The 27,765-nt window shown below is 36.6% G+C and overlaps 1 protein-coding gene across 2 annotated transcripts in view; it reads left to right on the top strand.

Annotated features, from left to right (window-relative positions):
- Positions 1–27,765, top strand: part of MAGI3 (membrane associated guanylate kinase, WW and PDZ domain containing 3) — a 270,859-nt gene that overhangs the window by 218,477 nt on the left and 24,617 nt on the right. For both annotated transcript variants that reach the window (XM_082833798.1, XM_082833797.1), the window contains exons 9-16: positions 1,453–1,641; positions 4,057–4,662; positions 5,882–5,913; positions 7,982–8,138; positions 9,443–9,534; positions 18,753–18,945; positions 21,305–21,493; positions 26,577–26,762. In XM_082833798.1, coding sequence (XP_082689924.1) covers positions 1,453–1,641; positions 4,057–4,662; positions 5,882–5,913; positions 7,982–8,138; positions 9,443–9,534; positions 18,753–18,945; positions 21,305–21,493; positions 26,577–26,762 — 1,644 coding nt within the window. The remainder of the gene's footprint in view (positions 1–1,452; positions 1,642–4,056; positions 4,663–5,881; positions 5,914–7,981; positions 8,139–9,442; positions 9,535–18,752; positions 18,946–21,304; positions 21,494–26,576; positions 26,763–27,765) is intronic.

The following is a 27,765-nucleotide window of genomic DNA, read 5'->3' as shown; positions in this document are numbered from 1 at the left end:
GTTTGGCAGTCCTTCAGAATGTTAAACATAGTTATGATATGTTTATGGTAACTGCTGCATTTCCATTCACAGTATGTAACTAAGAGGAATGAAAATACTTGCCCACACAAAACCTTGTACGTGAGTGTTCATAGCAACATTATTTATAATATCCAAAAAGTATAAACAATCCAAATATCCATCAACTGATACATGGATAACTAAAATGTGATATATCTGCACAGTGGAATATTATTTGGCAATAAAAAGGAATAAAGTCCTAACACATGCTACAACACAGATGAACCTCAAAAAAATTATGCTGAGTGAAATAAAGCATTCCAAAGACCACATATTATATGATTCCATTTATATTAAAAGTCCAGATTGGGCAAATCTATAGACAGAAAGTAGACTAGTGGTTGCAGGTTGGGGAGAAATGGGGAGTGACTGCTAATGGACAGAGAGATTTCTTTGGTGTGTGCGTTTGGAGGGAGAGAAAAATGTGCTAAAATTAGACTGTGGTGATGTTTGCACGTCATTGACTTGTATAATTCTGTCATTATTGGATTATATCTCAATAAAGCTGTTAAAAAAGAGATTTGTGAGAAAAGTTTAAACCGTATTTTAAAAAGATAACTTCAACAATGCTTTGTAAATTATGAATCTGTACAATTTGATCCCCACGGTTTTCATAAGTGCCCTAATGGCAGCCGGTGGAAGAGAGGAGCGAGAGTTTCTGGGGAAGAGAAGAGAGGTATTACTTGCAAATATAGATCACTTTTAGTTCTAGGATCATCCGGGGAAACCTCTTAAAATAGGCTTTTCAGAGGAGCTGTGCTTTTTGTCTTCCTAAAGTTTCCACTAAATATGAGTAAAAGGGAAAGGCGCATGGAGCTATATACTGATAGTGCAGGGATTTGCTCCTCTCATCAGATATAGATTAAAGGCTGCAGAAAGCCTGAGTCATAAATTATAAAAAGTTCTCGATGTATTCGCTTTTATAAGTTTGTGACAGTTGCCTTCATCTTGCTAGTATAGTGTTTTCTGCATAGACCTCAGTAGCTGCTTACTCAAATGAAATATACATCTGAATGAGTGCTGAAGGCTTTCAGGAATTTAATAATAAAGTTTACCCTTCGGGAGTGTCATTTTGACTTCTAAATAAAGGACTCTTTGGGATAAGAAAAAGTAAGTACAAACAAGGCAGTGACGAGGGGATAGAGTAGATGTTTTTACCTTTCAAATGGCATAGAAGAGTCATATAAAAGATAAATGATTCATTAGCTAAGTATTTTTTTTCAGTGATTTAGTTTATGAAATTAAATTCCAACTGTTCTATGATATTAGATTCTCTCTTTTTTTTTCCTGTTATGTTATGGTTTGTTATATTTAAGTTATATAGACTATCTTGGAGATTAGCTTCAAGGGCTATATTCATTGTAATTATTCTTGTTTCTCATTTTTACACAGATATGGAAAAATCACACTTTACTCGAGATCCATCCCAGCTTAAAGGCATCCTTGTTCGAGCATCATTAAAAAAAAGCACAATGGGATTTGGTTTTACCATTATTGGTGGAGATAGGCCTGATGAGTTCCTACAAGTGAAAAATGTGCTGAAAGATGGTCCTGCAGCTCAGGATGGGAAAATTGCACCAGGTAACAGATTTTTCAGAAATACTTAAAGAGGGACTTCCCTGGCTGTCCAGTGGTTAAGACTCCACGCTTCCACTGCAGGGGGCACGGGTTTGATCCCTGGTTGGGGAACTAAGATCCTGCGCATGCCGTGAGGTGTGGCCAAAAAAAAAAAAAAAAGAAATACTTAAAGAGTTATGATACTATAACAAAAATTATAGTGAAAAAGTTATATATATATTATATATGTAACGTATATAACAAATATTATATAGTAACTATGTAAGTATATATAAAACTTCTGTGTATATATTTATATAAATAGAGAGAGAGAGAACTAAATTATACAACTGAAGAGGGAGATTCCTGTATTAAAATAGTTTATCTTCTAAACTAAGTGCATGCTAGTTTTGAAGGAGGGTCATTTTTACAAATAAGTGGAAACAGTCAAAACGTTAAATTTATTAATTTTTTGAATAGTTTGCATATTTTGAGATAACTCTTTGGCTGTACTAAGCTAAAGATTTATTAACCATCTCAGAAAACTATTTGATAGTTTGATTTTCTCTGATTATGTTGGGTACTTTTGGAGTTATTTAACATTAACCTGTAATCTTTTTTGAAAAATGATTCATTGTGATGTTTATAATGATACTGAACAAATTGTTATATCCCATAGTTTTTTTCCAAGTTGGGGTTTTTTTTTTTGCTTCCTTAGTGGCTGTTAGTAAAATTAAACTGCTATGTTAAGAATTATAGACAATAATACTACTATTTTTACAGAGCTGTATAAATTTGTCTTTTACGTAGTTTTCCCAACATCTTTACTTAGTGATTGTTAGATATTTTTATACGGCTGACAGTGTTTATGGCTGAGTGGGTTAGAGGAAGTTTAAGACTAGTTACTGATTATGGGGAAGGTTTAAGTACTTTTTTCCAGAAAGATTTTTGTAATCCACTGAGGTTGCTTCTTACAGTTTGCTAGACTTTTCTAATCCTCTGTTATTTCACATACTTTGTGTAAATATGCCCCCCATTTGGGCGATTCAATTGTCATTACTTTTGATGGCAGATATCAACTTATTTTTAACTGGGATATGGGCTCTCTCATATTATGCTTTCCCATTAGGTGATAGAAACGTAAACAAGAAAACTTAAAATAATCAAATGTTATATTTATAAAGAAAATTATTTTTAGCTCTCTTTTATTACTTTATAAAATTAACAAACTCTGGAGATTAAAATTAATAGTGAAGTTTTTTCCTAAGTCCTCAATTTTGACTTTTTAAATATTTTGTGCATGAAACACATCTTATAGCTATTGTATATACTGTCAGGATTTTATAATATAGATTCAGATATGTCTAAAACTGTTATTAATTTGTATAACAATATAATACTTCCATTAAAATTCTGGGAACTTTGACCAGGGGAAGAAAAGTCAAAACTTTGTTTCTAATTAGTCTAATTTCTATAGCTTCTTGAATTTTGCAACAAATTTCCACAGACTAACATTAGTTTTTAAATACCATTCATGTTGATTTTTTTAAAGCCTACATGCAATCAGAACAAATTAAAGCACCTTTATTTGGCAATAACCTTTTAAATAATCGTATTCAAATAAAAGCAGCAAATGGATGAGATATCAGAGGACAAATTTTAAAAGCTAAAGTTGCATTAAGAAAAACACACAACTGATAAATGTCAAGTGGTAATAATCCTGCAACCAAAGTGGTCATAATAATGTAAAATCAGAAAAGCAAAACCAACTTTTACAAGGATTAATTCAGCTGAATTTCCAGCATCTTAAATAATATATTCTTTGCTTCTGTTGAATTCTTTTGTTGCTTACTTTTCCTTTTGAAAACTAAATTACACTAAATTGAAAAAATCCACAAAAAAGAAAATACATTCATAAGTTATTATTCTAATCTTCAGCCTTACATTGTTCAAGCTAGAATGAATTTTTAAGTACATTGTAATCAATGGCTACTTAAAATCAAGAAATAAGGTGATATTTAAAGATTGCCTGTTTGTACAAGTAGCCAATGGGGTTATTCACTCTTCTATATACTGAACACCTACTACAATGTGCCTAGCTTTGTGTGACCACTTAGGTGTGACTCAAAGGATATACTAAAAATGATAATATGAATTTGCAGTTAATTTTTTGAAGATTCACTTTAGCTTGAGGTCATAACTCTTTGCAACTAAGATAATTAAAAATTTATACATTTATATATTCTTTTTAGAGAGGAGTCACAGAAGGGAGAATGACATGTCGATGTTCAAAATCTATCTTTTCAGTAGTTAATGAACAGTAAGAGGTTTCCAAAATTCAAATTTAGATGCTAAACTTCAGTTATTTTCATCTCCTCCAACAAAAAATTAACTTATTTGACGGTTTTAATATTTTTAACATGACTTATGTTTTACCAGGTGATGTTATTGTAGACATCAATGGCAACTGTGTCCTTGGTCACACCCATGCAGATGTTGTCCAGATGTTTCAACTGGTACCCGTCAATCAGTATGTAAACCTCACTTTATGTCGTGGTTATCCACTTCCTGATGACAGTGAAGATCCTGTTGTGGACATTGTTGCTGCTACTCCTGTCATCAATGGACAGTCATTAACTAAGGGAGAGACTTGCATGAATACTCAGGATTTTAAGTCAGGAGCAATGGTTCTGGACCAGAATGGAAAATCGGGGCGCGCCTTGATCAGTGATCGTCTCAATGGACCACCAGATCTGAGTGAGCAGAGAGCGTCTATGGCATCGTCAGGCAGCTCCCAACCAGAACTAGTGACTATCCCTCTGATCAAGGGCCCTAAAGGCTTTGGGTTTGCCATTGCTGACAGCCCAACTGGACAGAAGGTGAAAATGATATTGGATAGTCAGTGGTGTCAAGGCCTACAGAAAGGGGATATAATTAAGGAAATTTACCGTCAAAATGTGCAGAATTTAACACATCTCCAAGTGGTAGAGGTGCTAAAGCAGTTTCCAGTAGGTGCAGATGTACCATTGCTTATCTTAAGAGGAGGTGAGTAAAAGCGCAACAAGGAAAAATCTTCATTGTTCATGCATTTGCATCTGTGAATTGTCCTTCCGTCCAGGTCAGAATATCTCTTTTCCCAGCAGACTTAACTGGTAATTAGTATGCATTTTCCTTAAGTTCTGTCTGACTGCTTCCATAAGCAGTATCTTTTGCAGCAGTTTGTTTAGTTATTTGCGGTTTCATTTGTGTCCATTATGGATTTCTTTCCCTCTATATTCTTTTTAAAATCTGATTTATGACTTTAATGATTAGAGAGAGTCACAACATTGTGCTACTTCAAATGAAATATATCCTCTTAATTCCATTTTCTCTGTTGATGGCAATAATAGAAATGGACTCTTTCAAGCAGTGGTACTTCATCTGGACCTCTGTAATGTACCAAGGATGTTTTGAAAGAGCTAGCATCTCTGTGAATAAGCAAAATGTTGGATGGTGTGTTAATCTGTTCTGTAAAAGCAATCATGATAGCTTGTGCTCATAAAGCTCTTATCTTAAGCTTTAGTATCTGTCCGTAAATGTTAATTAAACCCCACAGTGCTCATGTGAGATAAATATAATTTTATTTTCCAAGGTCATCAACTGACTTGAACTGCTCCCAGACATAAATGCAGTTCCAAGGACTAATCACAAAGTCGCGTTTTAATGGGCTTTCTTAAATCCATACCTATGAATGACTAGTATTTTAAAGAATAAAATTTAGCCCTTCACATATATCTCACTGGCTTTTAGTTTTCATTTTTGAGGCAAATGAGCAGTTTAACGTCATTGGGGCTTTTTTTAATTATTCTCATTTCTTTGAACTATTTTTGTTTCTTCTCTGTGTGGTATGGTAGAATGTGCTCATATCTCTTCGTGAGGGCTGGAGAATTATCCAGAGTTCCAACAGATATGAGAGTCCAGGGTTTGGTGTCAAACAGGTTGGATGTCAATTTCCTGCCTAGTTGCTGGTTGGTTCCGCAGTACAGGAAAGTAATGTTAATCTATTTGAGTCTTTGTTTACTTTATCTATAAAATGGCAGTAACATTTATGCCTTAGGATTGTCATAAAAAATGAAATACGTGTATAATGCCTGGCACGTAGAACATATTGGACATGATTTACTAGCCTGCTAAAAGTCAAAGCTAGTTTTGTCATAAACATTAGCAGTATTTGTGATCTGGGAATGCTTCCTCTGTTTTTAAAATGTGGCTCATTTTTTTTAAGGTCCTCCTTCACCAACTAAAACTGCCAAAATGGTGAGTATACTGTGGTCCTCAAATGCTTCTTCTGAACACACGGAGAGAGATGCTGCATTCCCCTCCCTGAGGGCAGCTCATAGGGGTGGCGTTTACAGACAGGCAGGAGCCAAGAGGCAGACTGCCCTGGGCTTGTATCAGAAACTCAGAGGGAAGCGTGTGAGTTAGAAAAGCTGCCCATAGAGGAGGTGTGCTCTGCTGGTTAAGTATTTCTGCTGGAAGATAGGCCTGTACTACCAATAGTCCTGTCTTGTAAATAGTAAAATGTGGACACACTGAGGTGCCTACTGATGGGTCCTATTACTTTCTTTGTGTTTCAGAGGAACAAGGGTAAGGAGTAGCTAAATGTTCGAGCAGATGTACTAAGGGAAGATGTAGTCGTTTCACACAAATTCATGGGGACTATAACTTACCCACATTTAGATAACCTTCTGACATTTAGCCCTAAACAGGACTTTCTAGAGCAATTGTGGCCTCTGTGCTCGATTTGCTTGTTATCAGAGTGAGAGGCTATCAGACTTGGAACAGTTTTCTCTGGCATTCTTCTGAATAACTGACTAGCCCATTTAAAGACCTGTGTAGAGAATAAGACCTAAACAAAGGACGCACCAAATAATGGTATGAAAGAAACAGTGCTAGGTACACGTGTAGCTACTTAAATATCCACAATTATATGGACATGGATATAAAGACAATCGTGTATAAAATCCTAATTTGCTCTGTTTTGCTTGATTTGGAGTGTGTCATCTTACAGTTGAAAGATGGTCTTCCATAACCAGAAACCCTGGGCTGCTAAACAAAAGACCATCAGATACAAAATGGATTAGTTCTCCATAGCCCACCAAATAGGATCCTCAGCAAATTGGCCGTTTTATGGATCAGGCAGAAAGAAACGCTCAGCACTTTTATAGAAAAGTGGACCAGTTAGGTCCAACGTGAACAGTGAACAGAAACTCTTTTTGCCTACTCAGTTAAAATTGCACTGTATTTTTCTCCATTTCTCCATTTCTCTGGTCCCTCTAGTACTCATTTTTAACTTCTGTGCTACCCTATCTATTTCGTAACGAATGCCAGTGCAGCCATGGGGACCCTAATGTTTTATAATTGATGAAAGTCTCAGACGACCTCCCACTGCTTCTGACAGAATCCTAGGCCATGTGGGAGAAAGAGGAAGAGACTGCTCTTATCTCCCGGCCATCTGACGGGGTCTGGGTCAGTGAAGGGTCCCTTCTGGCACAACGCTTTATAGCGACTGTCCCCTCACTCCTACCTGAGACGCTGCTGCTCCGGCATCCTAGTCACATTAATTATCTTATCATAAATGTCTATAATCCCCCTCTTCTAACCGTAATTCAGGATAACAAGCTGTTCTCAAAACCATAGTATTTATTTTCTTAGGCTATTTATTGGATTTCATTTTTTAATTTTATTAAAGAAGTCATTTTACTGAGCTATTCTTTTGGGAAAGTTCTATCTGAATAGGAACATTTGAAAATATCCCTTGTCTGATTCTCAGGCATGGTGCATTTTTTCGTGATATATTTGGATTGGCCATGAAGGTTTTTACACTGTTATCTTTATAGCCTAAATTAGTTAACACTTCCTATTTCATTTTCTTAGAAAGAACATTACCTTAAACATCTTCACTGAAAATTAAACTCAGTGAGTGGGGAGGATGGGGTTTATCAATATTCTAAGAGAATATGGACATATTCTCTTAGAGTCTCCCTCTTGCTTTACTTGGAAGTGCTGCCTTGTGTTGTATCCTTATTTATCTTCTGAAAGTCAATTTGTGTCTTGGTGGTGGAGCAAAGGGCAAAATTGCTTAAACATAGGACTAATTGATTGATATCATTATCGACTTTTTCTAATTTAAGTGAAATATGTTTTAATCAAATACACACAGCTATGAAAGTGAATTCCTATAAGACTGCAAATATGCTGTGGCTTTGACCCTGCTGCTTACACAACTGTAATCAGTTGACATACCCAGTTCAGACAACAGTTTTATGCACTAATCAACCATCTGGCTTTTCGAGATACTAAGTAAGGCCCTTTTCCATTTCAGAAAACAGATAAAAAGGAAAATTCAGGAAGTTTGGAGGCCATAAATGAGCCCATTCCCCAGCCTATGCCTTTTCCACCCAGCATTATCAGGTCAGGATCCCCGAAATTGGATCCTTCTGAGGTCTACCTGAAATCTAAGACTTTATATGAAGATAAACGTAAGTAGTTGTGGAATATTTCAGGAAAGCATGCAACAGAATTAATTTGAATTTTCTTAAAAACTCGACTTTTCCATCTTTCAAAACCATGTTGAAGTTATTCCTTCATTCCCATTTTAATATGACTTTGGGCTTCTTCCATTTATATTCAACATTCATTCATTTATTTTCTTCAAAACCATGTATTATTAAGGGCCTTCTGTCTACCCAACATCGTAGTAGGTAATGGGAATACAGAGGTAATAGGTTACATAGGCCCCGCACCCCAAAAGATGATTAAGCCTAAATGGAAAAGACAAAGAGGTAATCAAATACATATACAAATAAGTGCAGATAAGCCCCTAACAGGTTCAGTAATAGAAGGATGGACTGAATGAATTGGGATCCAAAGTAGAAAATGGTCAGTTTTACGGCTGTGGGTAGTAGGAAGTGTCAGATACTGCTTCATATAGGAAGTTAAGCTTTAACCAAGTCTTTAAAGACAATGAGGTAGGTGTTTATGAGATAGATAAAAGGGAAAGAAAGAAGGAATAGCATGTGCACATTGACCTTGTATGGGCTGGGTTCTGCACAGAGTTCAGTTTAGCTGCGTGTGGTTGGCAAGGGAAACTAGAGGGGGAGGGCGGATTATGCCGTTCGGAGGAAGCTGGAGACAGTGGTATACATGATAGAGAGCCACAGAATGGTTTTAACCATAGGGATGAAATTGTTGGACTTGACTTTCAGAAAGATTTTCCTGGCAGGGATACGAAGGATGATGAATCAGAGGGGTGTGTGATCTGAGGAGGAAACCAAAGGGTAGAGTAGACTCCTTCGAGGAGTCCAGCTGAGAGATGATGAGAAGAGAGTGTGCATAGGGTGGAAATTCATTTTCATACTAATTTACTTACTAATGATAGATCTTTTCCAAAGTAAAATCATAGATTTAAGTAGGTTTAATTTTTAAAATTTATTTATTTTTAGAAATAGATTTAGGTCTACCTTGGAAAAGATGTACACAAGTGGAAACATTATATATAATTGCCTTCATACTTATTTAACCTGTTACAGATCTTTGTCTTGATAGTCCCAGGCCATATTTAGGAAGATGAAACATTGATTTGAAAGCATCAAGAATTAATGGACGTGTAATACTGAGAGCATGGAAGTGGGAGCAAATATTCCTAAGCAGTCTTGATTCAAAGTTTGGGTTAGAGCACAAAACAGAGATTTATGATTGAATTTTATTGTATTATTAATCCTTTTAGAATAAAGTGTGTATTATGTATGTATGTTTGTATTTATTATTTTCTGGTTTTCCTTAGCGCCAAACACCAAAGATTTGGATGTTTTTCTTCGGAAACAAGAATCAGGGTTTGGCTTTAGAGTGCTGGGAGGAGATGGACCTGACCAATCTGTAAGTTTAAATACTTTGGAATTTGGCTGTTCCTGTTAAAACTTTTAAGTAGAGATTTGGTAGAATACGGTGTTTTTGTTTGGTTTTTGGTTTGGTTTTTTAAAAGATTTTGTTTTCTCTGACAGTTTCATTAATATGAGGAAGAACTTCATTTCTGTTGGTGTCATAATACCTCAGTTAACTTGGTGTAGCTGAGGTTAAAACTATAGGTAAAAGCTGAATGTGTCAGCTGTAAATTAGAGTAATAAATGGTTATACTAGCAGAACATTTACATCTAGAATTTTATTTGTACAGGATTCTCACTCAAACTTAGAGAACAAATACAGTGGGTTTATTTTTGTTTTGCCCTTAGTTTGATAAAAAGTAATGTGCTTCTTAGAATTTAAGAACATATTTAAAGGTTTTTTGTATAATATCAAGAAAGACTACGTTATTATCATGCTTAGAAGTTAGGTGAATAACAATATTCTTTTAAAATGACGGGCTTCTTTCTATTTCTGACTAGAACATTTGATTTATAGAGTATAAATGTGTTCTAATTAGTCATATCAGTTACAGTTAAAATAATCATCAGAGACCGTTTAAGGCAGGTTGCCCTACATAGGGCAAATATAAAATACCTCGATTGTTTCTTTTTTTTTTTTCTTTCTTTTCTTTTTAATTGAGCTATGATTGACATATAACATTATATTAGTTTCAGATGTACAACATAACGATTCGATGTTTGTATACACCACAAAATGATCATCACGATAAGTCTAGTTACCATCCGTCACCAAAGTTATAAATTTTTTTCCTGTGATAAGAACTTTTAAGATTTTTCCCTTGGCAATTTTCAAATATGCACTACAGTATTACTGTCTGTAGTCCCCATGCTGTACATTACATCCCCATGACTCATTTATTTTATAAACGGAAGTTTGTGCCTACCTCCCCCCAACCCCCTTTCCACTGTCAACCACCATTCTGTTCTAGGAGTTTTGTTTTGTTTGTTTGTTTATTTATTTTGTTCTTTGTATTTCACATATAAGTGAGAATACACAGCATTTGTCTTTCTCTGTCTGACTTATTTCACTTAGCATAATGCCCCCCAGGTCCATCCGTGTTGTCGCAGTTACCAAGATTTCATTCTTTTTAATGTAGTTTAATCTTCGCATCTGGTGATTTTCTCAGTTTTCTTCTTGTAATTGATTTCTAGTTTTATACCATTGTGATTGGAAAAGATGCTTGATATAATTTCAGTCGTCTTAAACTTATTGAGACTTGTTTTGTGGCTTAACATGTGATCTGGCTGAGTAGTAGTTGTGTGTGTGTGTGTGTGTGTGTGTGTAAAGAAGACATCATATGTATATTTCTTTTTTTTCCTAATTGCTATGGCTAGGACTTCCAATACTATGTTGAATAAAAGTGGCAAGAGTGGGCATCTTTGTCTTGTTCCTGATTTTAGAGGGAAAGCTTTCAGCTTTCACCATTGAGTATGGTGTTAGCTGTGGGCTTGTCATATATGGCCTTTATTATGTTGGGGAGTGTTCCCTCTACACACTTTGCTGAGAGTTGCTATAAATGGACACTGAATTTTGTCAGATGCTTTTTCTGTACCTGTTGAGATGATCATATGATTTTTATCCTTCATTTTGTTAATTTGGTGTATCACATTGATTGATTTGTAGATGTTGAACCATTCTTGCATCCCTGGAATAAATTTCACTTGATCATGGTATATGATCCTTTTAATGTACTTTTTAATTCGATTTGCTAATGTTTTATTGAGGATTTTTGCATCTGTGTTCATCAGTGATGTTGGCCTGTCATTTTCTTTTTTGGGGGTGTCCTTGTCTATTTTTGGTATCAGGGTAATGTTGGCCTCATAGAATGAGTTTGGAAGTGTTCCCTCCTGTTCAATTTTTGGAAGAGTTTGAGAAGGATAGGTATTAAATCTTCTATAAATGTTTGGTAGAATTCACCAGTGAAGCCGTCAGGTCCTGGACTTTTGTTTGCTGGGAGGTTTTTAATTACTGATTCAATCTCCTTACTAGTAATTGGTCTGTTAAGATCTTCTACTTTTTCATGATTTACTCTTGAAAGATTGCATGTTTCTAGGAATTTATCCATTTTTTCTAGGTTGTCCAGTTTTTTGGCATATAATTGTTCATAGTAGTTTCTTATGATTCTTTATATTTCTGGTGGTGTCAAGGGCAACTTCTCTTTATTTCCGATTTTACTTTTGAGCTCTCTTTTTTTTCTTGGTGAATCTAGCTAAAGGTTTGTCAATTTTATTTATCTTTTCAAAGAGCCTGCTCTTAGTTTCACTTTTCTATTGTCTTTTTAGTCTCTATCTCATTTATGTCTACTCTGATCTTTGTTATTTCCTTCCTTCTACTAACTTTGGGCTTCTTTTGTTCTTTTTCTAGTTCCTTTAGGTGTAAAGCTAATTTTTGAGATTTTTCTTGTTTTGAGGTAGGCCTGTATTGCTATGAACTTCCCTCTTAGAACTACTTTTGCTGCATCCCAGAGATTTTGGTAAGTTGTATATCCATTTTCTTTTGTCTCAAGGTATTTTTTTATTTCTCTCTTGATTTCTTCATTGATTCATTGGTTGTTCAGTAGCATGTAGTTTAATCTTCACATTTTGTGATTTTTCCCAATTTTCTTATAATTGATTTCTACTTTTATACCCTTGTGGTTGGAAAAGATGCTTGATATAATTTCAGTCTTCTTAAATTTATTGAGACTTGTTTTGTGGCTTAACATGTGATCTGTCCTGAAGAGTGTTCCACTTGAGAAGAATGTGTAATATGCTACTTTTGGATAGAATGTTCTATATATATCTGTTAAGATTATCCGTTCTAATGTGTCATTTAAGGCCCACGTTTCCAAGATTGATCTTATGTCTGCATGATCTAGTCATTGATGTAAGTGGAGTATTAAAATTCCTTACTATTACTGTGTTACTGTCAGTTTCTCCCCTCAGGTCTGTTAATATTTGCTTTATATATTTAGGTGCTCCTATATTGGGTGCATAAATATTTACAAATGTTATATCTTCTTGTTGGATTGACTCCTTTATCATTATGTAATGCCCTTTTTGTCTTTCATTGCAGTCTTTGTTTTAAAGTCTATTTTGTCTGATGTAGGTATAGCTACCTCAGCTTTCTTTTGGTTTCTTTTTGCACAGAACATCTTTATCCATCCCTCTGCTTTCAGTCTTTGTGTCTCCTTACATCTGAAGTGAGTGTCTTATAGGCAGCATATAGATAGGTCTTGTTTGTTTATACATTCAGCCACTCTAAGTATTTTGATTGGAGAATTTAGTCATTTACACTTAAAGTAATTATTGAGAGGTATGTACATGTCATTTTGTTAATTGTTTTCTGGCTGTTTTGTAGTTCCTCTCTGTTCCTTTCTTCTTCTCTTGCTTTCTATGTTATGCTCATATTCTATTTTTGTTATCTTTTGTGTGTCTACTATACGTTTTTATTTGTGGTTACCATGAGGCTCACATATAACAGCTTATATATATATCAGTCTATTTTAAGTTGATAGCAAGTTAAGTTTGAATGCATTCTAAAACTCCCCCCCCATCACATTTTACGTTTTTGATGTCCCATTTCACATCTTTTTATTTTGTGTATCCCGTTACTGATTATTCTAGTTATAGTTATTTTTACTACTTTTGTCTTTTAACCTACATACTAGCTTCGTAAGTGATTATATTTACCTTACCCATGAGATTTATACTTTCATATCTTTCCTTGTTGCTAATTAATGCCCTTTCTTTTCAGCTAAAGTAGTCCCTTTCACATTTCTCATAAGGTCAGTTTAGTGATGAAGAACTCCTTTGATGGTTTCTTGTCTGGAAAACTCCATCTGTCCTTCAATTCTGAATGATAATTTTGCTGAGTAGAGTATTCCTGGTTGGAAGTTTTTTCCTTTCAGCACTTTGAATATATCATGCCACTCACTTCTGGACTGCAAAGTTTCTGCTGAAAAATCTGCTCATAGTCTTTTGGGGGTTCCTTTGTATGTAACAAGTTGTTTTCCTCTTGCTGCTTTTAAGATTCACTCTTTAACTTTTGACATTTTAATTATAATGTATCTCTGTGTGGATCTTTTTGAGTTTGTCTTTTTGGGAACTCTCTGGGCTTTCTGGATCTGGATGTCTGTCTCTTTCCCCAGGTTAGGGAAGTTTTCACAGCCATTATTTCTTCAGGGAAGTTTTCTGCTCCTTTCTCTCTCTCTTCTCCTTCTGGCACCCCTATAATGCAAATGTTTTTCTGCTTGAAGTCATTCCATAGGTACCTTGGGCTATCCTCACTTTTTTTCATCTTATTTTTTTCTTTTTGCTGCTCTTGTTGGGTGAGTTCCATGGCCCTGTCTTCTAGATCACTGATTCTTTCTTCTGTTTTATCCAGTCTGCTGTTGAATCCCCCTAGTGTAATTTTCGGTTCAGTTATTGTATTCTTCAGCTCCATGACTTCTGTGTAGTACTTTCTTATATTTTCTGTCTCTTTATTGAAGTTCTCACTGTGTTTATGCATTCTTCTCCCACATTCAGTAAGCATCTTTATGACCATTACTTTGAACTCTTTATCTGGTAAATTACTTATCTCCATTTCATTAAGGTTTTTTTCCTTAGGTTTTATTTTGTTCTTTCATTTGGAACATATTTCTCTGTTTCCTCATTTTGCTTAACTCTCTATTTTTGTTTCTATGTATTAGGTGAAGCAGCTACCTCTCCCAGTCTTGAAGGAGTGACCTTGTTTAGGAAATGAGCTTATCTTTCAACTTTGCCCTAGCTCTTGGTTGTCTCTCCAACCTTTGTGATTGTCTAAGCAGCCTGATTTATTCTCAATAAGTCCCAGTCACTGAGGGTGTGCCAAGACCTCTCAGTGTTCCAAAGGGAGGGACCTCAGTCAGCAAGCATCTAGCTTCAGGCTGATTGGAAGCCATACCCTCAGGCAGCAGCTTTTAAAGTATGTCAACATACACAGTCCTGTGGGACTGCAGTTGTAAACTCTGCTGGCCTCCAGACCAGGAGATCTGAAGGTATCACCTGGGTGACAGTTGCAAAAATCAGGACTTCAAACAAGTTTATAAGCTCGTTTCTGGGAGGTACCAGAGAGCCATAGTGAAGCCAGGGAAGAGTGCAAAGATGGCATCTCCAGCCTCTGTTCTCTGAAAGCACCTCTGTAGCCTCTAGATGTGTGGCAAAGCTGAACCCTGCCCCTCAAGCTAGGACAAGTAAATAGGCCTTTTTCACAAAAAGACTGGGGTTGGGGGGCAGTGTTTCAGTCTGCAGTCTGTGTAGTGCCATGGGGGTGGGAGCTTGTCAAGAACTATCTCTCTTATTGTTACAGTCTCATGGGACTCAAGAATGCAGGCTGCCCTGGCCACCAGTGCCAAGCAATTAAGGAATGACCCCTGTGTAGACTACATGTGCCCACCAGCTTTAGCTAAGCAGCCGGAGAGTTCACGGCCAGGGCATATCCACTAGCATTAGCGGGGCAGTAGGAGAGTGTAGGGCCAGGATGCATCCACTGGCACAGCAGAGTAGAGGGAGGGAACAAAAATTGGTGCCTGCTAGCACCTCTATCCCTGGAGAGAGTCCCAGTAGAGCTCCAGCCCTTCAGCAGATGCTTTAAGAGTAGCAAATGAATCTCCTTCACATACAGTCTAGGCAGTTTTCAAACTGCTGCTTTTGCGCTGGTCCCTGGGGTGAGTGAGTCTGTGTGTAAACCCTTTAAGAAAAGTATCTCAGTTCCCTATAGCCCTTTGGGTCCCCTGGATGTGAGGCCCTTTGGTTTTCCAAGCCAGACATTTTGGAGGTCCATCTCTCCATTGCAGATCCAACGGTTAAGTTGCATGATGTGAGGCACGAACCCCTCACTCCTTAGGGAGAAGCTCCAGCTTTGTGAGATGCCTCTGATTATAGGTCACTGTGTTGGGGGGTAGGGTTTGGCAGACCATGTCTCTGCCTTTCCTACCCATCTCAGTGTGGCCCTTTTACCATTTCTTGTGAAGGAATTGTTCAGCTAATTTTCAAATCTTTTTCAGAGGGAATTGTTCCACATGTAGCTATAGATTCCATGTGTCCATGGGAGGAGGTGAGTTCAGGATCTTCTTACAACAACATGTTGGACCATACCTCCTCCAGACTAGTTATATTTCTCTTGATTGTTTCTGATGGTAGATGTAGTTTCGTAGATATAGTTTGTCACTTCCTATTTTGTTGATACTCATAGTGTTCGTTCACTTAGGCATTTTAAGAATTTTTCTCAAACAGCTTGGGAGAAACCTTTCTCTTCTCTTCTCTCCTTTTTAATTGAAGTATAGTTGATGTACAATGTTATATAAGTTACAGGTGTACAATATAGTGATTCACAATTTTTAAAGGTTATACTCCATTTATAATTATTATAAGATATTGACTATATTCCCTGTTTTGTACAATATATCCTCGTATCTTATTTCATATATAATAGTTTGTACCTCTTAATCCCTTATGCCCATATTGCCCCTCTCCACTTCCCTCTCCCCACCGGTAACCACTAGTTTGCTTTCTATATCTATGAGTCTGCTTCATTTTTGTTATATTCACCAGTATTTTGTATTTTTCTACATATAAGTGATATATTCCACATATAAGTGATATCATACAGTATTTGTCTGACTTATTTCACTTAGCATAATGTCCTTCAAGTCCATTCATGTTGTTTCAAATGGCAAAATTTCATTCTTTTTTATGGCCTAGTAGTATTCCATTGCACATATATGTATGTATATATAGGTGTGTATATAGATATAGATCACATCTTCTTTATCCATTCATCTGTTGATGGACACTTAGGTTGCTTCCATATCTTGGCAATTGTAAATAATGCTGTTATGAACGTTGGGGTACATGTATCTTTTCGAGTTAGTGTTTTCATTTCTTTTAGATATATACCCAGGAGTGGAATTGCTGTGTCATATGGTAGTGCTATTTTTGTTTTTTGAGAAACCTCCATGCTGTTTTTGACAGTAGCTGCACCAATTTATATTCCCACTACCATTGTAAAAGATTTCCCTTTCCTCCATATCCTTGTCAACATTTGTTATTTGTAGACTTTTTGATGATAACCATTTTGACAGGTGTGAGTTGATACCTTATTGTGGTTTTGACTTGCCTGATGATTAGCAGTGTTGAGCATCTTTTCATGTGCCTGTGGGCCATCTGCATTTCCTCTTTGGAAAAATGTCTGTTCAGGTCTTCTGCCCATTTTTTAATTGGGTTGTGTTTTTTGGGATATTAAGCTGTATGAGCTGTATGTATATTTTGGATATTAATCCCTCATTGGTCTCATCATTTGCAAATATTTTTTCCCAGTTTGTAGGTTGTCTTTTTGTTTTGTTTATGGTTTCCTTTGCTGTACAAAAACTTTTAAGTTTAATTACATCCGATTTATTTTTGTCTTTATTTCCATTACTCTAGAAAATGGATCCAAAAAAATATTGCTGCGATTCATGTCAAAGAATGTTTTGCCTATGTTTTCCTCTAGCAGTTTTAGAGTATCCCATCTTACACTTGGATCTTTAATCCATTTTGAGTTTATTTTTGTATATGGTATTAGAGAGTGTTCTAATTTCATTCTTTTGCATGTAGCTGTCCACTTTTCCCGGCACCACTTATTGAAGAGACTTTTTCTCCATTGTATATTCTTGCCTCCTTTGTCCTAGATTAATTGGCCATAAGTGTGTGGGTTTATCTCTGGGCTCTCTGTTCTGTTCCATTGATCTATGTGTCTGTTTTTGTGCCAGTACCATACTGTTTTGATTAGTGTAGCTTTGTAGTATAGTCTGAAGTCAGGGAAGTCAGGGATTCCTCCAGCTCTGTTCTTCTTTCTCAAGATTGTTTTGGCCATTTGGGATCTTTTGTGTTTCCATACAAATTTAAAAAAAAATTTGTTCTAGTTCTGTGAAAAATGCCCTTGGTATTTTGATAGGGATTGCATTGAATCTGTAGATTGCTTTTGGTAGTATGGTCATTTTAACAATATTAATTCTTCCAGCCCAATAACACAGTATATCTTTCCGTCTGTTTGTGTCGTCTCCAATTTCTTTCATCAGTGACTTATAGTCTTCCAAGTACAGGTCTTTTACCTCCTTAGTAGGTTTATTCCTAGGTATTTTGTTCTTTTTGATGCAATGGTAAATAGGATTGTTTCCTTAATTTCCCTTTCTGACAGTTCATTATTAGTGTATAGAAATGCAACAGATTTCTGTATATTAATTTTGTATCCTGCAGCCTTACTGAATTCATTGATGAACTCTAGTAGTTTTGTTTTCTGGTGGCAGGAATTTCTACATATATGTAGGATTTTCTACGTATACTATCATGTCATCTGCAAACAGTGACAGTTTTACTTCTTCCTTTCCAATTTGGATTCCTTTTATTTCTTTTTCTTGCCTGATTGCTGTAGCTAGGACTTCCAATACTCTGTAGAATAAAAGTGACAAGACTGAGCATCCTTATCTTGCTCCTGATCTTAGAGGAAATGCTTTCACTTTATCTTCTCTTAAATGTAGGGTTCTAGCAGCTCTGAAACTAGCCCAAACATTTAGGATTACTGAATTATAGGATTCTAATTGCTGGCAAACAGAATGAATTAGATCTGTTCACCTAGATGCAAGTGAATCTTAGGTCACTCTGTTCCCTTAAAATACTTACTGCTTTATAATTTAGAAATAAGACATATTTCTCTTTTGCATATACTAAACTTGTACTAATAGCCTTATGTAATGGGAGTATTGTAAGAATTATTCCAGTTGCTATGAACAGTGTACAAAAAAAATCTTTCCTGATGACATTCAGTGGACTTTATTAGTAGCTACTCCACAAAATTGCATTTTCTGAGTTTAATGTTTTTGTTTTATTATAGTAATGGAAGCGATAGTAGTATTTTTTAAGTTATTGAAATACTTGGTATTTTCTGTCTTCCTTGTCCCTAACCCAGCAAATCCAGAAGAGATTATGTGGTGTGGTCGTTTGAAGTGCCGTTTTGGAGAATGGTCAATTTCTAAGATTTCACCTTTCTAAAATATGACAGTTTTCTTGTTGAAATGCAAAAATCTGTTGGTTTGCACAGTTCTGAGTCAGGAAGTACTTAACTTGGTAGTTAAGGATCTTAGTACATCTTAGTAGACTGTATAGACCAACCTACACCTTATGTCTTATCAGGTATACATTGGGGCCATCATTCCTCTGGGTGCAGCTGAGAAAGATGGTCGTCTCCGTGCAGCTGATGAGCTGATGTGCATTGATGGAATTCCTGTTAAAGGGAAATCACACAAACAAGTGCTAGACCTAATGACGACTGCTGCTCGAAATGGCCATGTGTTATTAACTGTCAGAAGAAAGATCTTCTACAGTGGTATGTGAACCTGTTCCTACTCTGATAAGTTAAAAAAGAAACAAAGAAACTTAGTCCACATTTTTGGGGAGTTTTTTGGGGTTTCTTTTTTGCAGGTTATTTTATTATGTTTAATAGTGTATGAGATAACTCATTTGGTGTGATCCAAGGCCTCATTGTGGAAAGCCATGTAAGGTCAAAAGGATTCAGAAATAATACTACTACTATCAAAAAAGAGAAATAAATTTTGGGCCTCTATATTAAGATTATATTAATATATATTGATGAATTTGCCAATGTGGCATTGTAGATCAGAGTATCAGCTTCAATCTGTTTTCTGAAAAACAAAGTTATTTATTCATACCAAGATATCCCATTAGCTGAATATCAAAAGATTTTGGATCCTGATGATCCTAAATATTCAGAGGACAGAATGTTTCTACTTGACAAGTTTTAGTATAATATAATTTAACATTTGTGTGCTTACCACGTCCCAGACATACTGATTTTTTTACTTACTCTTTAGAACACTATGATGTAAACACTATCATTATTCTAGTTACTCACAGAAAGGTTGAGAAACACATAGGTGGTAGGTAGTAGGACCAGGATTAAAGCAGGTAGTTTAATTACAGAGCTTGGTGTCTAAACCATTACACTAGGGTATGAAAATCTCATGTATTTTCTCTTCAGTAGTTTTGTGAATATTAAGTAGAAATTTTTAAAAGTGAATTCTTGCCACTTAAAAATTTTTAAAAGATAACCCTGTGGCACCACAAGAGTGTAAGCCTCATGTAGTTTGGGAGTTTCATCCATTTAGTTATGTGCTGTGTCCCCAGTATTTAGAAAATGCCTGCCTGGCACAGAGTGGACATAAAAAAATTTGTCGACTTGTTGAATAGTTGCATTACTCTTAAAAATGAGGCACCGTGTTTTTGATTGCAACGTCCAAAGTAAAGGCCCAGGGACTTCCCTCGTGGTCCAGTGGTTAAGACTCCCTGCTCCCAATGCAGGGGCCCAGGTTCGATCCCTGGTCAGGGAACTAGATCCTGCTTGCTGCAACTAAGAGCCTGCATTGCTGAAGCTAAAGATCCCTCATACCACAACTAAAAGATCCCGCACGCGGCAACGAATATCCCGCGTGCTGCAGCTAAGACCTGGCACAGCCAAATAAATAAATAAGTAAATAACAACAAAGTAAAGGCCCACCTCCCTTCCTAAATATCAGGTATTCCGTGATGCATACAGATTTTAATGCAGTGTTGCCTCCATTTGGTTGTGATGAAGTTAGAACATAACTACACAGAGTAAAAAATGTGATGCTATACAACTAGAGGTTGGCTCCCTCCAGGAAAGCATCATGAAGAAGTTTCATAGTAGTTTGATATTACTGGAAGCATTTTAGCTAATTCATTCTAACCATGCATGATATCAAAAAGAACCTTTCTTTTTATTAATGATTGGATGTTGGTGACACTTTGTCGAGGTGCAAAAACGTATTCTCAGAATCACATAGATTTTGACCCAAAGAGACCTTGTAAATGCATATTCATCAATAGCAATGTTGTTGTGGTTGTTGTTTATGATGTTTTGTATCAAATTATGGCACAAAACTTGCTCTTGTTTTGAAATCAGTTAGGACTAACTTGTGTCATTCTTTCTCACATTATGATGTTATCTTGAATAGGAGAAAAAGGTGTAGGTTAACTGCCCATTTGCTAGGAATTCCATATGACCTAATCTATGCCTAGGAGAGTTTGCCATTCATGTGGACAGCTTGTTGTATGCCTGAGAACTGCTAATGGTTAACTCATCCGGTATCACCCATCAGGAACCTGCAGTTGTAAAACACATTGTAAAAGATAAATTCTGTGTAGATGGCAAACTGTTCTCAACCTGTAATGGACAGCATCTCTATCCTGATGCAGTGACCTCTCAGACGTCATGAGTGTCAGTCACTGCACTAAATTATATTTAAAGTTGATTTTAAAAGGAAGTTTACTATGTTGTTATTCATTATCAACTTTTTAAAAAATTACTGGTCCAGGTTAAAAACCTTGCTGGAATTAAAATAATTTCAAGAAGGATTTTTTTACTATCAAATTTCACAGAAGCTTTGAAAAACTTCCTTTAAAGTGAGGTAACGTTTTGCATTTTTCCAACTATGTACTTAAAGAGCATTTAAGAAGTCAGCTGGACTGCTGCCGCCTACATCTGCACTCAAATTAGGTCCAGAGCTCACGTGGGTGGAGGTGCTGCTTTTCTATTCTTTATGTTATTAGAAGCTAAATTTTCTTGTGAAAGTCTTAGCACAAAAACACTTTAGTTATCAAAAGTTATGATATTCCAGAAATATCAAAATTGATCATGTTTATTATAGAGAAACAACCTGAGGATGACAGCTCTCAAGCCTTCCTTTCAACACAGAATGGCTCTCCCCGCCTGAATCGAGCAGAGGTCCCAGCCAGGCCTGCTCCCCAGGAGGCCTATGATGTTGTCTTGCAACGAAAAGAAAATGAAGGATTTGGCTTTGTCATTCTCACTTCCAAAAGCAAGCCACCTCCAGGAGGTAAGGGCTCCTATGTCCTGTTATCCCTCCCTACGATTCCAGTTTTCTGAGTTGCCTGCTGGGGTTTCTGAAACTAGTTAGGAATCATGTATTGATATAAATTGCCTCAGAGAGTTATCTTTTTTTAAAATGCTGAATATTTTCTTTATTTTCAAAATTAGGTAATCTGGGGACTTCCCTGGTGGTCCAGTGGTTAAGATTTCACCTTCTAATGCAGGGGCTGTGGGTTCAATCCCTGGTCGGGGAGCTAAGATCCCACATGCCTCACAGCTAAAAAGTCAAAACATAAAACACAAAAAATTCAATGAAGACTTTAAAAATGGTCCACATCAAGAAAAAAATAAAAAAGTTAAAAAAAAAAAAGGAAATTGACTGTATTATAAAAAAAAAATTAGGTAATCTGAATCAAACCTTCCAGGCTTCGGGTTTATCTATCTATTTCAGATTCCATAAAATAAGTCTTATTAGTGGCTTGGTTTACATCAAGATTATATTGTGGCAGTATGTCAGGGATGTGACCTAATTGCTTTAGTGAAAGGACAATGCTGAATTTTTAAAATTATGGGGGCACAGGGTTTTTTTTCAAGTTAGGGGAAATCGTGTATGCAGAAATGAATTAAATGCTAGAAACAGTTGAGAAGAAGTAAAACAGATTACCAGAAAAATCTTGACCCAAATATGTCTTAAATAGTCCTTTCATGTTATTTAATAATGATTGCCATATTCCAGCTATAAAGCGACCTTCTTGAATGATAAGAGGCATTCTTACTTTATATGCTTCATTGAAAGGTAAAAATTTTGTCAGAACCTTGAAAAATTAAATATCCTGAACCCAGCTTAACAGAACGTTGTCTGAGAAGGATGAGTATGTGTATTAATTCCCTCAACAAAGGAGGAATTACCTCTAGTATGTTCAGGGCTGTTATGATTCAGCAAATTAAATATTTGTCATGTCTTTATGTTTCTAAGAAATAATCATCTTTAAATGTAATTGTAAAATCCAAATGAATATAAGATGAGAACCAGCAAATTAATATTTATGTATTATGCTTGTCTGGTAGCTTTATTTTTCCAAGTCAAGTGGTAAAAATCTTTGACCACATGAAAATGCATTCTTGCCTTTGCCAGTGGATTTGATTATATTTTGGGTAGTGAGATCCTTTTAGACTAGATCACTAAAACCTTAGTAAAAAAAGAAAACACTTTCAGTAAAGTGTTGTGAGCCAAACCAATTTGCAAAAATCTTGCTGGAATTAATGCAGTTGTGTAGAGGAAGAAGATTCCGTGACATGGATGAGTTATTACTATAGTATCAGGTCACTGCTCACTGATACTAGTTTCCATTTTCCAAAAGCCGTTGCTATGGTAACGCTTGGAACTGGAACTGTCACTGATGCTTTGAGGATGATCATGTGGCCTGTGCCAGAAAAATAAAAGGAAGCAGCATTTAGGTGGAGTTTATTTTGTATCATTGGTTATTTGTTTTTCAAAATACTGATTTCCATTTTAGATAATCATATTCTCATTCTAATACCATGCAATAATCCCAGGCATTCAGATTAACAAAAATAGTGAAAGATTATTACTCAACATGATAGATGCTAACCACTTTTCATATTGAGGATACTCCTAGCACCACAAAAATTAGGTGACAGTCTAGTGTTCACCATAAAACTAGGAGATATAAAGGAATTCAGTAAAATAAATTAGAGGAATTCAAAATAAATTATGTTACTTAAAGATGTTTAACATATTTTTATACTTGTTTGTTTAAATTTTATATTATTATACTTCAATACATTATATATTAAATATTTTATCTGTGTATATTTATTTGTTTATATTTAAATTTTTAAAATCTTTTAATATGTATTTGTTTAAATTTCTTCTTACTATTTTGATGGTTTTACATACCATAGATGCTAGATCTCTGTATAAGACAGTGTCATTAAGTGCTGGGCTTTGTAATCAGACAAACTTGGATTCTAGACCTGCTTATGTCTTTTAATAGCTGTCTGATCTTGGGCACATTACTTAGCCTCCAAGAGCTCCAGTTTCCACTGTGAAATGAGGATGATGGTAACACTTCCTGTCTCGTGTGTTTGTGAGGATTAACGGAGATACCGCATGTGAAGCCCTTTGCCTGGACCTTCAATAAATGCTAGCTGCTGTTGCTTATTGTAGTTTCTGCTACCATTGTCATCATCATTATTTATAAAATTGTCACTGCCTCTTGACCTTTTTTTCTTTTAAAGAAACGTTAAAAAGTTTATCAGTATTTGAGTAATGAGATGGGAAAAGAAAGCCCAATTAAAATGTAGGATTGACGCAGCAACTAATGGTGGCAGGAAATGAGTGTTGCTGCAAACTGCATAACAATGAAAGTTTGGTTTAGAAAAGAGTTAGCACAGGTGAAAAGGCCAGAAACCTGTCTGTCAGAATAGATCATTCTTTATGGATCTTGTCTTGATATAGATTGGTATTCTGCACAGTGTAGATTGTTGGGGGTTTTTTCCCTTTTGCCGAAATGTATTTACTGCTGACATTTGTCACAAGACGAGTTCCCAGTAGCACCTCTAATACCAGTTATAAAATTCTAAGATTCTCTACTGTTGGCTTTTTCAAAGATCAGGGATCCAGGCCCAGCATCCTTCTTGCCCTGGACCCAGTTTGTGTCAGACCTACATGAATGCAGCACTTAGAAAAGACCTCTATTGAAGATGAAAAGGACTTGGCTAGTTTTTGCATTGCCAGTACTTCAGAGGTTTCAGTGTTTCTGTTATTATATACTTTTCAGTTCTGGTTGCAAAGGATTTCTTTGAGAAGGGGACATTTCCAGTTACTGTCCTTTCTTTTCCTGAAAAGAAATGTTTTAAGAGCACTGAAGTGATCCCAGCAGCTGGACTAGCCAGTCTGTGAGACAGATTTAGGCCAAGATGATTGAAGACGGATAAATTGGCTTTATGGCAGATGTCTATAGAGTTTGTATATACCAACAACAAGGCAGGACTTAGACGTTTCCTTAGCCATGCAGTTACTTTGAAAACTTCCCAGTCTATTCAGAGAATGTTCAGAAGTTATCTTTCTACTGGTCTACTATTTTTAGCTGTTTTGGTGGTGCTGCTATAAATGTCAAGAAAATAACAATCTGACTACTTTTATCTTCTCTCACCTCGGTGATTAACCCTTTGTGAAGTTCTGTACCAAGATTTGCCAATTCCTTTTGACCACATTGCTCATAGGATGAGAAAGGAACCCCTGAGACATCAGAGATTCCTGTTGTGTGATGCTTTCCCAAGTCTGAACAAACCCCTTTCAGTGTTCCAGGGAGCTGAATGATTTTCTTCTCAGGGGATCTGGAATGAACACTGTGTACAAGTAACTCTCTTCTAAGAAGGAGAGTAACTAAGATATTGATTTAGAAGGTCGCCACAGGGCCTCTGTGTGATTCTCCCTATGTTTCTGATGTGCCACCTGTTGCACTATCAGGGCAGTCAGCTCGTGCTGCCTGGCACAGGACATGGCCCATGCTGCTCTGGAGTTTTTCTAGTTAGTTTATAGGGAAAATGGCATTATAAGTGCCTGATATAATTCAGAGCTAAAAGGCACTTGCTTCCAACAGTGACTTCCTCATTTTTAAGATAAAGTCTCCCAATGTATAATCCTAGAAGAGCCAAGGAATGGCATTCACTGTCCATGGGGACGTAAATCATGGCCGAGAATAACTTCCAGTCCAAATGAAGGTCTATTAAAATGGCCCTAGGGCTTCCCTGGTGGCGCAGTGGTTGAGAGTCCGCCTGCCGATGCAGGGGACGCGGGTTCGTGCCCCGGTCCGGGAAGATCCCATATGCCGCGGAGCGGCTGGGCCCGTGAGCCATGGCCGCTGAGCCTGCGCGTCTGGAGCCCGTGCTCCGCAGCGGGAGAGGCCACAGCAGCGAGAGGCCCGCGTACCGCAAAAAAAAAAAAAAAAAAAAAAAGGCCCTAACATACACCTAGATATAATTCAGAAATACTAGTAAGGAGCCCATTTTACTATGGAAATTAAACATAATCACAGTGCCATTTTAAAATTAAATTATCCTTATTCATAACAATAAGGCTACATATTCAGCAGGAGCTCAAGTGCCTGATAAATTTACTGACCTAGGCAAAGAAATTCTTAGAGAACATAGAAGGAACATTTGTTTCTCAATACGAATGCCCCTTATTAAATGGTGAAAGATATTTTGACAAGATTTCCTGAATGTCTGAGAACTCACTTTAAGGCTTAGTAACAGTGAAGTGTCGTAGTAGTTACTCTAAGAAAGCCTTTAGCATTATGCTAGAGATATAATAGAGCTGCACAAAGTGTCTTTGCAAACGTCTTAGATTCAGCTTTGTGCATTCAGGGTATGATTTTATCTATAAGCCAAATAATCTTAATGTTAAACATTAATGTTCTAATTCCACTCCGCTTTTCTGATTTTTAAAAAAATCTAAAGGCATTAAATAAAAGGGATTAATTTTGCCCTAGAAATAAGTATGATTCACTTTAATGATCAGTCATTTCACTGTAACTGGATTTCTGACCAATCTGAGTCCTAAACTTGATTTTGAACTGCATTTATTTACAAGATTCCTTGTGGGAGTAAATGCCCCTTCAACAGAACGAAAGATGATCTCATTGTAGCCGTTTCTAAAATAGCCAAAAACATGATGCAGCCTAAACAGCCAACAGCAAACAAGAAACATGAGATATTCTCATAAGTATCACTGAGGTCAGTAGCCTTTAAACTGGATCATTAGGATGACATTATAAAAATTGGAAAAAGGTTTCTGGTAAGTGGAAAGAAGCAAAAAGGTTTATATGCTATGATTGCAACTGTGTAAAGAGTATCTATGCCTGTGGAGAAAGAGTGGAAGATAATATGAAAGTAGTTGCATTTGGATAGGATGATCACAGGTGGTGGTTTTTTGATATATCTTTAAAGAATTTTCTTTGATGTTATTATGTTGAATTTTTCATGATGATGATGATGATGATAAATCCAACACTCCAGGATATGTTAAATAATTGAAAAACCTGGGGATTTTTTTCCCATAGTTATTCCTCATAAAATTGGCCGAGTCATAGAAGGAAGTCCAGCTGATCGCTGTGGGAAGCTGAAAGTTGGAGATCATATCTCTGCAGTGAATGGGCAGTCCATTGTTGAATTGTCCCATGATAACATTGTTCAGCTGATCAAAGATGCCGGTGTCACCGTCACGCTAACAGTCATTGCTGAAGAAGGTAAGGAACCAGTAGACCTGCCTTCCCCAAACTGATCTGAGGGACACGGAGCCTGTAGAAGGCAGTGGCTTCCTCCAGCATTGCCAGAACCACTGCAGTGATAGAACCATTTATACGCTCGGGAGTCTCATTTTTTACCTTTTCCATTTAATGCATTTAAAAGACAGTTTATTATAAAGTCGTCAGTAGCTCAAGAAAAATAATACAGCTAGTGAGTGGTGGCCATTTATTTATGTGCTGGAGGAGCAAGCACCCAGAGCAAAAGACATTGGTAATACTTTTCAGATCTTATTTTCTTAAAATAATGTCTGAAGTCTCTGCTTGAGTGAGAGAAAATCCTCTAAAGGGTTCCAAGAAAGTCACTGTTGATATCAAGCCTTTCATGTCAGGCCCGTGCCATAGTGTGCCTTGCCTCGCAGGCAGGGCTTCGTTCTGGTAGCTGCTTTACAAATGGGGGAAGGGGAGTGCATCGGAATGGCCAGTAAATAGGGCATAAAACGTACTTAGTGTCTTGCCTTGCTTTAAGGCTGCCTTTGATCGTTAAGAATTTCTAATTAGGAACCATTTTTGAATAGCACCGGTTCATGGTCTTTGTTTATGAATTACAAGGTAACCGTTAAGTAATGCTCATCTCATTTTTCCTGATCTTGTGAAATTTATGAGAAGCCAAAAGCAACAGAATTGCGAAGGGTCGGTCTTCCATGTTAAAATTCCTTGTACCGTAATGTGTGTTCGTGTCCCCCGTGCCCCCCATCATCCTCTAATCTAGCCAGTTTTCAGGTCTTTTAATTTTTGATTCTTCCTTTCTTTTCCCTTCCTCCGGTACCACTCGCATACCTTTGTATCTAAGGTTCTACATAAATCTCCCCTCTGTCCAAGATTCTGTAGGGGGATTTCTTTGTGGACACGAGTTCGTCTGGCTGCTCTCGGAGGCCCCTTCTCATTCTAAGACACTGTGACATCCCTGCCTCTGCTCTTTTCCCTTCTCTAGCCTGTTCTGCAC

This window comes from Leucopleurus acutus (genome assembly GCF_964270905.1).
Source record: "Leucopleurus acutus genome assembly, chromosome: 2".
NCBI lineage: Eukaryota > Metazoa > Chordata > Mammalia > Artiodactyla > Delphinidae > Leucopleurus > Leucopleurus acutus.
Note: the sequence above shows the minus strand (reverse complement) of the source record. Positions and strands in the feature narration are given on the sequence as shown.